Source organism: Buceros rhinoceros, unplaced genomic scaffold (assembly GCF_000710305.1).
Source record: "Buceros rhinoceros silvestris isolate BGI_N320 unplaced genomic scaffold, ASM71030v1 scaffold9713, whole genome shotgun sequence".
NCBI lineage: Eukaryota > Metazoa > Chordata > Aves > Bucerotiformes > Bucerotidae > Buceros > Buceros rhinoceros.
The window spans coordinates 82,802-95,024 of NW_010403074.1; the positions used below are offsets into that span (position 1 = coordinate 82,802).

The 12,223-nt window shown below is 51.7% G+C and overlaps 1 protein-coding gene across 1 annotated transcript in view; it reads right to left on the reverse strand.

The window, feature by feature from the left end:
* MYO1D (myosin ID) overlaps window positions 1–12,223 on the reverse strand; it is a 58,224-nt gene that overhangs the window by 42,922 nt on the left and 3,079 nt on the right. The window contains exons 4-10 of the mRNA XM_010132865.1: window positions 10,996–11,199; window positions 9,777–9,922; window positions 9,580–9,694; window positions 8,711–8,881; window positions 4,224–4,294; window positions 2,675–2,749; window positions 1,320–1,452 (exon numbers count right to left, since the gene is read on the reverse strand). Coding sequence (XP_010131167.1) covers window positions 1,320–1,452; window positions 2,675–2,749; window positions 4,224–4,294; window positions 8,711–8,881; window positions 9,580–9,694; window positions 9,777–9,922; window positions 10,996–11,199 — 915 coding nt within the window. The remainder of the gene's footprint in view (window positions 1–1,319; window positions 1,453–2,674; window positions 2,750–4,223; window positions 4,295–8,710; window positions 8,882–9,579; window positions 9,695–9,776; window positions 9,923–10,995; window positions 11,200–12,223) is intronic.

The window sequence follows — 12,223 nt, forward strand, 5'->3', positions numbered from 1 at the left end:
GCAATTGCTACTCGTGCTGCCCACCTAAAGCAAGACCCGGCCTTCGGCTGGGAGCTCCAGACGGCTGTGGTCGGGCTGGCACACCCTCCTGCAGCGTTACTGCTAGCGATTAAATCCGCCCCAGAACTAGAACTCAGCAACAGAAAGCAAGAGTGTTTCCATCTTCTAATTCGGGACAACATGAAGCAATACGGTAATTCTTGCAACCCTCCTCCCAAGCACAGCCAGCACCGTACGACTGTGCTCGGACCAGCACCCAGCAAGACTCTGTTACTCGCGCGGCTGCCGCTCCAAGCAAAAATCCAAGCAGTGCTCTGCTCTTCGCAGGGTCGTCTTGCCAGGACAAGGATCATCTTTCTACAGAGCTTTTCCCAGCTTTCCCACATCCACACACATGTTATCCCTCCAGATCTCAGGCCACTAACATTTCCTGTGCTGCCACAACTCCGGAGCAGACAGAGCACGTTGCCCTTTATTGCTCAGTTATTCTAACTGTTAACACGAACCCCTGCTCCGGGCTCACCGTCCATCTCCCAGGGACCACACCTGTGCTGCCACAACTCCGGAGCAGACAGAGCACGTTGCCCTTTATTGCTCAGTTATTCTAACTGTTAACACGAACCCCTGCTCCGGGCTCACCGTCCATCTCCCAGGGACCACACACCCCTTCCACCACACTACTGAAACACCAGCAAGGAGGTCACCTGGCACCAGTAACACCCAAACACTTCTTAGTGACCTCCGCTGGCATGAGGGATCGCACTGTTCATCTCCTCCTGCCGCTCGGCCGCCCCTTCCCCAGTTCATTCCCACACCCACCCATCCTCAGGCTCAGTGGTGCTTGCTAAAGCAATACCTTCTACTACAAAATGTCATTATTTAGTAAAATTAAGGGTTTCACTTCTTGCCCTCCGACACAGCGAAGAGGAGGGAAGAAGGAAACCACACCGGGCTGCCTGTATTTTCACAGAAGTCACTTGGCACCAAAAGGCAGGAAGGGAATCTCTCCACCGTGAAACGACCTCTCTGGGCCCTCTGCCAAAGGAGCTTTGTTAAAGACGGTTATTTATTTGATATAATAATTATTACCAAAGAGAGACAGGCTCTCCTACAAGTCAAAGCTACACTGGTCACAGAGGAAACAGAACGCATGGCCTTTACGCAGGGACAGCAGCTGATTCTCCTGCGAGATCTTCACAGCCACCCATTGCCACAACCAAAGCTCCCTGGCCATGGCTCAGCTCCTGCAGCGGCAGCTTCTCCAGGGACAAGCTACAGCTACTGACCAGAAGTTGGAGCCGATTTTGAAACAGATTTACCTTGGATGCCAGGTTGTCCACTAGTGCAATCATGGAGTTCTTAAAAAGAGCAGCAGCTGTCAGAGGCCTCTTGGTCACCTCCGTGATGCTCAGCTTCCCTTCAGGCCACATCGTCTTCAACACAGGGTTCGAGCTAAAAGACAGGCGCTTTAATTGCACGGTCTGACAGCACTTCCCTACGCTCACAATTCACCAGCTGGCTTCTGCCCAGATCTACTGGTCTTTTCAGCTCAAAAGGTATCAGCCAATGCAGTATGACGTTCTTGGGCAGAACAGCTCTTGCTCTTGAGCGATGCATGGTTCAAGCTTACAACCGAATATTCCAGAGGAATGACAAGCACGTGCTTCTCTTCGGATAAAGACGTGGAGGAATGGGAGGGTAAAGACCCGCAGAGGGACGGACCACAGGCAGTGTCTGCCTCACTGACGCAAGCATAAAGAATTGGATCAAACAAGGAAAGAGCAGTCCCCAACGCCCTCCTGTGACACCCGCTGTCGGGGTGCAGGCTGCATTCTGCACCATTCGGGAGATAGAAAGTAACTTCTACATTCTAGCCTACATTTTCTTGAAGGGCTGAAGGGGAGGTAAAACAGCCGTGAGGGATGGCAAAAGCTCTGGAAGAGGCTAAACTTCATAAATCCTCCATGCAGCAAAGAAAGTGCAGGTTTTTGGTTAATGTGAAGTCTTGAAAATGTGACGAGCAAGCCCACTCCGCGGCACACAGCGGGAACACGCGACAGGGCTGTGAACAAAGCTAACGGCTGAGGTAACCAGGGCTGGCCCCGCAGCCGGGGGCTGCTTTACACTGACCGAACCCCCGAGTAAAGTCTCTGAAAGGTTGGGCCAGGCCACGCTTACGACAGAGTCAGAGCTTGTTCAGTGCAGCTGTCAGGGCAAGCAGCTTTGGGGGCACCTCCACACACACTCCTTTGGACAGCATCTCAAACGCCCTTGCCAAAGGCATCTTTTACTGGAATTTGGATTTATGACACACAGCTCCATGGTTTACATTTTTCATGTCACAACACACACAAAAAAGGATTCGAATCTATTTGCCCATTTTTCCCCTCACCCCTAAACCTCCTTGTTGTTGACCAAACACTTTGCAGAATCTTTAGTGCTGATTAGCGAGACCAGTAATGGTCCATTTGCAACTGGTCCAAGAACCTGGTTACAGGTCAGGTCGCGGTAGATATCCGGAGATCGAAGCCCCGAGCGAGGCCTTTATTCTCATGCACCGCACACATGGTGAGCAGTGCCAGGGAAAATGTTAGTCTCTTCTAACACTCACTTGAGAGAAGAGGATTCTGACACATCAGGTTTAAATTCACATCATTTGTACTTTTATTCCTACCTGTTGTAAAGGAGGCGCTTGAAGTCTTGAAATAAAGTGTCCTTGTTTTTGTCAATAAACCCAGTGACTGAGTAGCTGAAAAAAAAGGAAAATAGAGTTAATTGCAAAGCAGCAAAGTCCTCTGAGCTGCTGGTCTCAGTGTGGAATCAGTGTCTGTGCACTCCTGCAGACCCAGTGGAGGCTGACAGGGAATCCAGCTCCGTTTCCCAGCCTGTCCCTCACGAGACTGGGGTCCTCCTGCCCAGCAGAGGAACACCTCACCTCCACTTCTGGAGAGCTGTCTGAGCGCTGTGGGTAAGAGCAGGATGGCTCAGACACACCCAGCAGGACGTGAGCAAGTGGCCCAGAGTCAAGGGTTACGCTCACAACTTCTGCCTCCAAACTCAGAGCGTGTCTCAAGACAGACTCTGTCCTCAAAGGAAAGGTCCAAAATCTCCCCGTTCAGTGACTCCCGCTCAGATCCTGCCCCCCAGAACTGCAGGCGCTGGGACCCAGAGCCCCACAGCGTTCAAACCCCTGCATGGAGCCACCCCCAAATCTTTCTGCTCCACATAACACAGCTCAGGCTCATGTATCAGCTGAAAATATTTCCACAGTTCAGTTCTCTTTTACAAAAGTTTTCAGCCTCTGACAGTGCAGAAGGTTCCACCACTAACACGTCCCATCCCTGGCAGTGCCCAAGGCCAGGCTGGACGGGGCTCAGAGCAACCTGCTCTGGGGGAAGGTCCCTGCCCCTGGCAGGGGCTGGGCTGGGCGAGCTGTAGGGTCCTAACAGCCCAAGCCATGCGATGATGCTATAATAGGTTCTCCTCCTTGGCAAAATGTTTTGAAATCAGGGATGTCTTATCAGCAATCGCTCAGCAAAGACTCCAGAACAAAATCTTCCTGTGCTGAATGGGTCCAGCATGATCCCACTGGTCACCCTGATAAACTAAAGGTAAATTTAATCCCAAGGTAAAGGAAATCCTGAGTTATTTCCTCATCAATTCCCTACAGATTGTGCTGGCTCGGGGCATTACACAAACCCTACACCATTACACCACTCCGGTGCTTCCCCAGTGAACAGCTTCGAACATACAGGCACCTCTCACTTCACTTCACCTTCCTCCGCTTTGCTGTCACCCGCTGAGCCCTTTTGGTCGGCTGCAGGTACAGGAAACCCTGTACAGGGGTACCCAGGTACCAGGTACCCAGGTACATTCCCACCCTGGATGGGGAAGGCTTCCTGCACCGATACCTACCGTGGATTAACACCACCCTGCAGTTTGAGTCTGCTCAGCCCGATTGGAGAATTTCAAGCCAGAGAGTTACACAATCACACTGTGCAGATGTCCAAACCCCCCCAGATTCTCTCCTGCTTCAATTCCAAGCACAAAATCATTCTGTAGCAAGTAACCACCATCAGATTTAATTGACGAGCAACCGCTGCACCCTGTAATTCCATCCGACAGTTACTCAGAGGCAGCGTCGCACCAGAACGTTGCACCACGCCAAAGCTGGCTACGAGACAAAGCCAAAAGGTGCCGCTTTATCTGCGGAAGGAACTTACATCACGTCGCCGGCGTAGTGCTTGATCCGAAAGTCTCTGTCGAACTCCAGCGTTTTGTCCGTGGCACAAAGCTGAAACGGAGACACGAGTGTTAAAAGCGCACGCCTGGACTTGCAGGTTTCATCACGCGTTGGAACCAGAAATGGAAACTATCGTTATTCTGCTCCAGACGAGCACACGTAGGTGTGAAAGCCAGCGATAATACTGGTGTTCGTGGGTGCGTTATAAAAACATCTATTTGTACAAAATAAAGTGTTATTAGAAATTTGTCGCTACCTCAAATACCGTTATGCAAAAAGATCACTTGTGCATGAAGAGAAACATCACACCTAGAAGCTAATTTAGGACTTTTTTTAAGTCTTCCTTTATATTTTTGTAGTATCGCTCCTCAGCAAAGAAATGCCACAATCAATCAACACACGACAGTTGCATATTCCAGATCATCTGAGCCCCTCAAACCCCTGCAGAGCCCCCCAGGAGGTCACAGCTCTGACCCTCTGCCCTCAGCTCAGACTCCCCGCTCCATCCCTTCGCTACGAAGGAGCCAAAGAATCCATTAGGCTCAGCTTAATTAAAAAAAAGTGAATGTGATAAAAATGAGGATTTTTGTTCACACCAAAAGGGGCAGGAAGATGAATTAAGTCTCTGCAGGAAGGATGGGCACCATTTAGAAACACCGAGGGCTAAGAGCAAGTATCTACCATCCACCAAGAACCTTGGGAAGCTAGAAGAGGAGATGGTCATGGTTAAACTACACGACAGGAGGGACTACCAGAAGCAGGAAGATAACCTCCAAAAAACCCCACCCATGTCCAAGGGCAGCAAATAGATTGGCTCAAACTGACAGAACAGATGTAATAAATTAAAATATTTAAAGAAATAACCAAATCACAAAGGGGGAAGCCAGAAGTTTGAGTAACGAGGTATGCAGAAGGTTATGAAGGTGTAAGAAGTTGAGCCAGCCAGAGCAGGAAGCACATCAGGGTCTGCAGCGCTGAGGGAACACAAGAGAAAATGAAGTGAGGCCACACCAGGGACAGAAAGAAATGTTTCTTTTCAGAGCTGTGGTCACCAGCGGGGAGCTGTGGAGGATGTAAAGTCCTTCTGCAAGCCCCCAAACCCTAGCTCTCAATCCCACACAGCAACAGAAGAGGTACAGACCAAGCCAAAACACAACAAACCGAAGCGACTGCAGCTGCCAGACAGGGCAGGGCCGGCGGCACAAGCCTAGAACTCACCCAGGACTGGAGAGACCGGGCGGGGGTTTAACAGGACGCAGGGGTTTTCAGGAACGTCTCTTTCTCTGAACTTTCTGCCTACCGGGCTAATCAGTTGTAACTAAGAGAACAGCAGATGTGTTGATACAGCCGATAGTCTGCTGGGGTTTCTCTGCGCCCGCTCACAGGGCTCCTCAACCCTTCAAGGAATTTAAGCTGCTCGGAGGAGAAAGGGTCCTGACCCAGGGGACCGCTGGAAGTCCTGCGGGGCCGGCGCTGAGCTCCCCATGGCTCACACCACCTCAGACGGGCTCTCAGCCGAGGGCAACAGGAAGGAGATGGGGCTTGTTGATGGTACTTAATTATTGAGGGAAGTAAAGACAACGGCTGGCTGAGAGGAACTGCGGGAAGAGGCGAGAGGCTAAAGGAATGGTGAGGAGCAAATGAAATTCAACATAAATACAGCGACAGCCACAGGAGAAACACCAAAGTTCACAGCAAATGCCAGGCCAGAGACAGTCCGTTCCCATCTAACCACCCTCCATCTCAAAAAGGACAGAGGAGCTGGGAGAGGCTTGAGGAAGGGCAAAACGGATCAACAGCACAGAGCAGCTGCCCGAGGAGGAAGGGCAAAATGAACTGAGTGTCTTCTGGTGAAGAAAGAAATGCCAGAGCCAACCACAAACAACATGGAGATGATGAACCATGTTTTGTCGTTCAAGAACTGGGAGGCAACAGATGTAACCTAAAAGGGAAAATAGAGAAGGGAGGAAAATGGGAATGAAGCAGCTCTTCAGGGGAGTGTCTAAGTTGTGGGATTCTTTGCCAATTAAAAACAAACAAACAAAAAATACTGCTAAGGGTCCCAGCCCTCATTCAGGAGGTTCCTGGCCTGCAGAGCACTGGAGCTGGGAGCACATCCAATTATCTCCAGACATTTGTCCCTTGTTCTTCTGTTACTTAGACCTTCACTGTTGCCTGGTGTCTTGGGAGATGTTACGTCAGGTGGGCTGGGATGGACCTTCTCACACTCCTCCCTTCACAGTCAGTTAGGTGAGACTGACACTAACGAGAACTTGCCACTGGTTGAAGATCCAGGAGTTCATCAACTATCACTGCACTTGAACCTTTGAAAGTATAAAATCAACTGGAAAAAGGTGAGAACTTAAAGAGGCTGAGAAACCGAACCTGCGATGTGGAGAAGTTCCCTCACGTACTGGTAGTTGTACAGCTCCAGGTGAGCACTCGACAAGGTCGAGAAGAGTGACCTGTGCTCTAGGAACAGAAAATTTTGCTGCAAATCCTCCCAGAGCCCGTGTTTGCTGGTGCTTTTCCTGGTTTGTTTGGCTTTCACCAGGACAACTGGGGCCAACGGCAGCTCAGACACGCCCAACGCAAACCAGGACGCTACTATTTAGGGCAGCGCAGCCCCTTAGAGCTTCGCCACGTGGAGCCAGGGTCCAACACACTCCACAGGGGAGCAGCCAAGCATTAACTCGGGCTGGAAGATGGAAGCTGTTCCCATAACACAGCAGCACACACACTTTAACCCTTTAGGCACAGCTTCAATCTACACTGAACTTCACAGTACCTGCAGAGAGCTGCTGCAGTCTACAACAGCAAATTCAGAAAGAAACCAAGTCCTTTGTTTTAATTCGAGCCAGAAGAGGCTTGGGAAGCTCCTACAGCAGCTCTAGGTGGGACTGAGGAAGGTACCTTAGACGTGGTAAAGGCCATCGGCGAAGATGCAGGAGGGGGAAAAAATAATTGTGCTGCTGAGAGTTTTATGGATCAATTTTGTCAAGGCTGTATTGATTTAAGCTGGAAATTAGCAAGTCAGGAAGATACATCATACCCTCCATAAACATTATTTATAGCATTTCCCCTGTTCCCCTCTCCGTCTGCGCAGTTTTCTGACAACGCCACCCCCTGCCGAGGAACGCTGCGACCGGCAAGGTTTCCTCTGAGCGCTTCCTACGCTGCGAAGGGACTCCTGAAGGCAGGGACACAAACAGATCCTTGGGGTTTAATTTGGTGCTGCAGCCTCCCATAGACTTCAGGAAATTCAGTCCTCTTCCGCACTGTATCCAAGCACTCCCGCCTCTCCCCGCCTGGATCCCTGGATCCACTCCGCCTCAGCAGACACGGGACCAAGCGCGGAACAAACCCAAACTCCTTTCTTGACCAGCCGGCTGCAGACGCGGGGCCCCTTCCCACACTACCCCACTGCCCAGGACTGGCCTCTCCAGCCCCACAGGCTTCGCGGGACACAAGCACCAGTTTTACTGACGGGAGCAATCTGCATTAAAATGTAGAATCCCAGAGCAGCTCCAGGAAAACACTTGTTTCCGGGGGAGTTTACTCGGAACACGCAGGTGAAGCCTCGGTTAAGGTGGATGGCAGGATTCAAGCCGTCCCCTCGGCCGGGGGGCTGCAGCCAGAGGGCACTTCGGGAAAGCCACATCTGGGAGGAAAATGTGGTTTATTTTATTTTTGTCCCAGCCTCTGCCCGAACGAGCCACAGACAGATCTATTGTTTACCCCCAGCCTCCCCGGAGCCTTTAGCCCATTTCTTACACAACCAGCTAATTCTGTATTTCTGACCTACATAAAATGTTGCGCTGGGGTGGGAGGGAGAAGAGACACATCAATAAATTAAAGGCCCTTATTTGATTACTCGGTGTGAAAGAGTCTCGGATTAGTCAGGCTGGTGACCATGTTTTCAACGAGCTGCCAAGTGAGGCACAAATAAACCCTTTTAGCTCCTACATTGTACCAAAGACAAAGCGAGTGGCGGGGCTGGGATGATCGTAGGGACGATCGGAGACGAACACGTTCCGCAGCCAATGACGAGGGAATAAAAATAAATCGCAGTGCTGTAATAAAGCAGGAGTGTGAATAATTTCACTGCCACTGTGTATTAGAGCAGCCTGGGAAGAATGTCACGAGGGGTGAAGCGGCGCATCGATTGGCTGCAGATGACATCATGGTATGTCAAGGCACGAGCTCAGATTCTTTATGCCTGGAATAAAACCGCTCTCGCATTGGACATACTTGAGCTCCCTCTGCCGACACGGGGCCACCGGAGGAGCAACCCGAAGCCGGAGCAGCCTGTTCTGCAGTGAGGAGCTGCTGCTGCTCACGGGCATTTCATTTCAGACCTGATGGTAACGATTCCAACCCAGCCACGCTCCATTACACCCTAAAACTACAGCAAAGGTGCCCCCCAGGAAAGGAAGCGAGCTGTGCGGGTACAGAGGGGCGCGTTACCTTCCTGCTGGAGAAGTGCGCGTGCTTCCCCAGCTTGTTATTGAGAGCCTCGAGGAACATCTCGTCCGTAACTTTGCCGACATTCATGCAGGCGTCATCCAGAATGGCGATGATCCCCTTGTGCTGCTGCTCCACCAGGTCGACGATGACCTGATTGTTGAAGTAATCGATCTGTAGGACACAAGGAACAGCTGTAGTTGTGCTGTGGCTAGTGAAAAAGGAGCGTTGCAGTGCTGGCCGCTGCTGAACAGAACCGTGTGATGAACAGAGAGAACGGGGCCCGCCGTCCCCGGGAGAAGCCATCGGCTCTCCCTGCGCAGATCGCTCCGTCTGGATTAAGGAGGTTACTCTGCTACCCCCACACAGCCGGGAAGGTGATTTGTCAAACACCTCACATAGATCTTGAGACCTCTACTAAAAATCAACTGCTACAGGATGCACTTGAAAATGGCCTTGAAAATTCAGCTGTGCAGAGTCACCGTGGTGAAAACTGCGCTCCTTGTCCTCGGCATTACAAGAGGAATTTGCACAGAACTCAAGGGTTTTACGCTTTACCACCTACAAGCAGACAAACCCCACAACCCTCGGAACAGAGACCACAGGGATGTGTGCGGCATCACAGAGACGCCACAAAAGGCTTTAACTCAGACCTGCAGTCACTTATTTTCCCACACCAGGGCAAACGAAGCAACACTGCGAGATAACCGGCCAGCTTCTCCCACAGCCAGGTTTCCAGGCAGTTCAGCTGGCGTGGACACAGATGTCCTATCGACCTCCACAGCGTGAACGTGTGGAGCAGCTTCAGCTCTGGGACTTCTCTGGTACACTGACCTCACAGCAACCCCGCCCTGCCCGGCCACATCACTCACGTGCTTCCAGGGAATTCCCTCGCGCTGGTACTCCTCCTGCTCCTGCTTTAGGACCAGCTGAATAAAGAGCTGCTGTAGCTTTTCATTGCAGTAGTTAATGCAAAATTGCTCAAAACTGCAACAACAGAAGAGAGAAAGGGGATGGGTTTTGTGGGAAAGGAGAAGGCCCAGCCCTGTGCTCTAGCAGCGCTGCTCACCTGTTGTTGTCAAATATTTCGAAGCCGTAGATATCCAGGACGCCAATGACGGTGTTCTTCCCGTGTACTGTAGTGTCATAGTTCTTCACCTCAATCACATCGTTGATGTGGGTCACGATCCAACAGAAGAGACGCTCGTATATCGCCTGCCGGGAAACAAGCACCAAGGAACCTGGCCTGCATCAGACCTTTCTGGCAGACACACCACGAGGTGCCACAAAGCTGCTGCCCTACGCCAAAGCTGCAGATACCCCCCTGCTAAAAGTGAACAAATACTGACGGGAAGAAAATAGTCTCTGAGAATATTTTTTTATGTTTCTTCCAAAACTCATTGACTAAATCCTGGGGAGGCCACGGGGCACGGCGCTTCCCCTGATTTGATCCCCATCTGCTTTATAACTTCCATCCCTGAGAATTATCTAACGGTAGCGAAGAGCAACTGAGAGGGCAGTGACGGAACCCTGACCACTGAACAACTGCAACAGCAGTAACATCCTCCTGTTCACCCCTCAGGAAGCCAATGTTCTGTAGGAACAGGTGCCTTCAACCTCTACAGGGTCAAACTGTACTGCAACGCTGCGCAGACACAGAATCTTAGGGGAAAAGCCCAGTTAATACTCAAGGATCTTCACAACTTCCTCCGTTCTCCCCTCATCATGTGATTTCACAGCAGAAGGAGGACATTGTCACTCCTGTCACCAGTATCCACCTCTCCAAAAGAGAAAGAGCACTTTGGGCATCCAACCCGGGTTCTAGATGTTACAGTTCCACTCTCTACTCTTTTTACTTTGAATTAACTTTTTTTTTTTTAATTAACTGCTGAGGGGAGTCACGAACCACATCTCACAAAGCAGCGAGCCCTGTACGCGTTCCGACAGCAGAGCTCGCCAGGCCAGCCCGCAGCTCCCGCCCCTCTCTGGTTGTGGCACACGCTGCACCGTACCAGGGCAGGGTATGGTGGGGCTGGTGCACGTGCATTCAGAAGTGAATCCTCATGAGGTAGAGCCTCCCCCTGTCCCAGCCCGCACAACACTTCCTGACTCACCAGGAACCCTCCTGGGACCTGAGCACTGACGAACGTGCAGTTACGAAGGTGGTTCAACACCAAGTGTCCTCCTCAGGCAACACCAGTCTTTGCTCAACCAAAAGGCCAAACCAAAATGCACCTGAGACACCGTCACATAAAAACTGGAAGCAGAGAAAGGAGATTTAAACTCACTTTTGCAAAGGCGTCTCTGCCGTAGGTGGCTTCTTGTTCAGTGTGTTGTTTGTCGATGACATCCCGGCCTGTAGCTACCGTTCGAAAGAGAAGAGCCTTCTCCACCATGTCAGCTTTGGTTGACAGCAAGTCTGCGATGACCGACACAACCTTGCTGTTCTCTATCACAGGCGTGTCACCGTCCACAGAGAACTTCAAGTTCCCCTGCAACGAGCAGCAAGAAATTAGGTTTCTCAGTCTGGTTTGGATGAACATAACACCTCAGCCCGAGCTCAGCCCAGGTCAGCGCGTCTCCTCACGCGTTCGAAGGGAGGACCTCGTGCACCCACACACCCACAAAGCTCCAGCACCAGTGGAGACAGCAAAGCTCGGCTCAAAGAATAGCAGTAATTCCTGCTTGGTGTCCAGCTCAGCTCTGAGAAAAAAACCACCCCCAAACACTTCCAGAGGTTTAATCAAACAGTCTCAGGGTCTGGTGGTGGGTACAAACGCTAGATGTGGCATTTCACCTTCACTGCAGCTCGCCAGGCTGCAGTTCTTAGGGCAGTGCTCTCTGGAATGTTCTGGGGGAGCTGACGAGCCTGTGTGGCTAAAGGAGCTGAGCTGACAGCACACTACCCCCGGAGCCCGGCTCCCTAACAACCGCAGCGCCCAAATGAGGGGTGTGCTCTCTGAAGTTTTGGGGGGGGGCGGGGGAGCCTGTGTGGCTAGTGGAGCTGAGCTGACAGCACACTACCCCTGCAGCCTGGCTCCTGAACAGCCGCAGCGCCAGCATGACGGAGCAGCACCACGGTGCTGGCTACAGGAGCACCCTCACGTCCTGCCCGCGGGGCCTGATCCTGCTCTGCCTTCAGCCCTTCCCCAGCACTGGGCACAACCACTCCAAGGAGGAGAAAGAGCTGGAAAAAAGCTGTGGTTTCCCTTGCCACCCTCCTGCCCACCTGCAGTGTCTCACTGCTTGAGGAAATGTCAAGCTGAGCTACAGGGAGAACGTGGGGAAAGGAAGGATTTCCTTAGCATCACAGGACGGAGAAGACGGTGCCCTGGACCCAGCTGTGCTCACACACCATCCCTCCAGCAACACCGCAGTGGGACAGCGAGCATGAGGGCAGAAGGATGGTGAGGCGAGGGCTCCCTACCCCCTCACTGCAAACCCAAACAATTCCTGTCCAGAACATTCCACAGCTCCCAGGATGTACTGGTATGTCTGTTTTGGGATCTGGAACAG